This window comes from Vigna angularis, chromosome 5, assembly GCF_016808095.1.
Source record: "Vigna angularis cultivar LongXiaoDou No.4 chromosome 5, ASM1680809v1, whole genome shotgun sequence".
Lineage (NCBI taxonomy): Eukaryota > Viridiplantae > Streptophyta > Magnoliopsida > Fabales > Fabaceae > Vigna > Vigna angularis.
Genome location: NC_068974.1, coordinates 12,849,893 through 12,852,460, shown reverse-complemented (window position 1 = coordinate 12,852,460; position 2,568 = coordinate 12,849,893). Strand labels below are relative to the sequence as shown.

The 2,568-nt window shown below is 41.5% G+C and overlaps 1 protein-coding gene across 1 annotated transcript; it reads left to right on the top strand.

The window, feature by feature from the left end:
• The first annotated feature begins 272 nt into the window (after positions 1-272).
• On the top strand, positions 273-1,001 carry LOC128196636 (extensin-like). Its single transcript, XM_052878130.1, has 2 exons — positions 273-781; positions 854-1,001. Exons 1-2 carry the CDS (start codon positions 285-287, stop codon positions 999-1,001), a joined length of 645 nt encoding a protein of 214 aa, XP_052734090.1. The 5' UTR covers positions 273-284.
• The last annotated feature ends 1,567 nt before the right edge of the window (positions 1,002-2,568 follow it).

The window sequence follows — 2,568 nt, the reverse complement described above, 5'->3', positions numbered from 1 at the left end:
AGAACAAGAAGAAGAAGATGATGATGATGATGACGATGAAGAAGAAGAACAAGAAGAAGAAGACGATGCTGAAGATGAAGATGAAGATGAAGATGATGATGATGATGACGATGATTGAATGTTGAACATCTATTGTAGCAAATTGGACTATCATTTCATTACCATTATCTAAAATACCATCTTTAAGTTGTTTGCAATTACTTATACATTGACTTTGAAAACAATTCATCCTTCTTTATTTGTTTATATTTTTTCGCTTTTTTTGTAACCATTTGAATGCAGTAATGACAGGACAAGGTTCGGAGCGTCCTGATAAAGGAAAAGGGGTAGCAAGGCCTACAAAGAGGCAACGGCAGGCACCAAAGTATGTACTTAGGGTGCCTGCTAGACTACCTACCCCTGCTCCCGGTAGTACATCATCTGTGGGGCCTCCTCCTACCCCTAGTATACAGACTCCTACACCTGCAGTAGACCCTACTCCTCCTCCTGCAGTACACCCTTCTACTACCACTGCAGTAGACCCTTCTCATCCTCCTGCAACACACCCTTCTACAACCCCTGCAGCAGACCCTCTTCCTCCTCCTGTTATTGCCACCCCCACTCCTCCCCCTATTGTTATTACCCCCACTCCTCTCCCTGACCCTACTTCTATACCTTCCTCATCTTCTGTACCTCCTTCTGAGACTGTCACACCACTTGGTGATCCAGATTCAAGTGGTGATGCTGAAGATCTTGACCCGCCCCTCCATGATCGACCATGGATTGAGCCCTATGGTAAAGGGTAAGTTTATAATCTGTTGATATCATTTGATGTTTAAACCATATTGTAATTGAAATGAGTTTTGTTATGCAGGTTTATTCCATCTAGGGTTGCTTCCCAGGCCATCACACGTTCAATAAAGCAACAGTTTTTAAGTCCATGGCCTACTTGGGGAGCAATACCTCATGACGACAGAAAGGCATTCTGGCAGCGCTTTCAGGTGAGCAATCTATTACACTAATGTCCGTCTTATTGATGAATCATTATTTTCTTCACTTCACTTAGTTTATTGTACTAGAATTAATTAGGGAATTGTGCTTAAATGTCAAGTATTTTCCCTGTTTTCCTAATTGTGCTTATTCTGACTAGAAATTCTTATTTTAATTAATTTGAATTATCTAGAACTAAATATTTGCAGTTTTAATCGTAGGGAAATTACTGGAGATTAAATTTTGTTGGGAAGTAATTAAGTAGGAGCACCTTACACGACCATATATGTTGAAAAGCAACATTTTTGGAATAAAAGAGAAGTGAACCACTATGTTGCAAATGCATCTCACGGTTTATAACTTTTTTAGAATATAACAAGAGTGCTTCTTGTTTTGGAGGAATCCATATTTTAAGTAAATGCCACGGAAATGTAGATGGCAAGCACAAGAACAAAACAATTGGAATTAAAGGAGGGACCACCCTTGTTGCAAGTTCACGTCCACACATGCTAGGAATTCCAAATGCTGAATTTTATTCACTTATTACTATGGGAAGTGAAAGTGCATACGGTCATGAATTTCAAAAGCTAGTAACAAAACAAAAGTGGGCCACTTCTCATTAGAAAAGCATGACAAAAGAAAAAGGGACCACATGTTGAAAGTTGATGTCCAAGGACAATACCACTCGGCATTTTACATGAAGTAGGAATCTTATTCCTTTAAGACACCAAAGGACCAATACTTGTTTAAAATTAAAGTATGGGAGGAGTTCCAAATTAGTAGAAGTGTTGACATGGCCTACATAGAAAAGAGCTACCACATTTTTCTTTGCTGAAAGTGATTTTCAATTGGCTTCTTGGCCTTTGAAGAAAAAAACACAGGGACCACCACTCTTGCCAAAGCTCACGGTTTTCTTTATGGCAAGGGCAGCATATCAAGAAAAAGATGAAAGTGCTGTCACGGGTGCAACTCAATTGGAAGTTGTAGGGTGCATTTATTTAGGCTCCACATTCAGCCTTCACACGTTCCAGCATCAAATCAGCTTCCATCCACCAAACTGGAAGAGAGGAAAAGCACACGGAAATTCTGCACATCCAGCAGCCACAATCACAGTTGTTTGTGGAAACCAAAGGCTGGAACGGTGGCTGTAGCAAGAAGATGGGAGCTTCTTTCTTTGAGAAGATAAGCATAGAGACTAGGACTACAAGAATGGAAGGAGAAGGGTGATGATTTTTGGAGCAGCTGCACACGCACACACCATCTATAAAGACAGCAGCTTGGGAGCGTGAGGAGGCTACGGCTGATTGGAAACGAGAAGAAGAATTCGTCCAGCTTCTTGCACACCCAACACGGTCCAGCAGCAAGGACTTCATCCTCTTAGCTATCTTCACAGTGAGCAAAGGTTTGGTGTGAACGGTGCAGCAACTTGAAGAGTTCACGTAGAGCATCCAACAGCTCACGGTGCAACACCTTGAAGAAGAAACCATAGTCCAGCAAGTTGAAGTGGTGTGACGGTGGAAACAAAGAAGAAGTCCAGCAGCTGGTCCAGTTGAGGAAGATACTCCACGGTCTTGATAGTTGGAGAGGAAAATGTCCAGG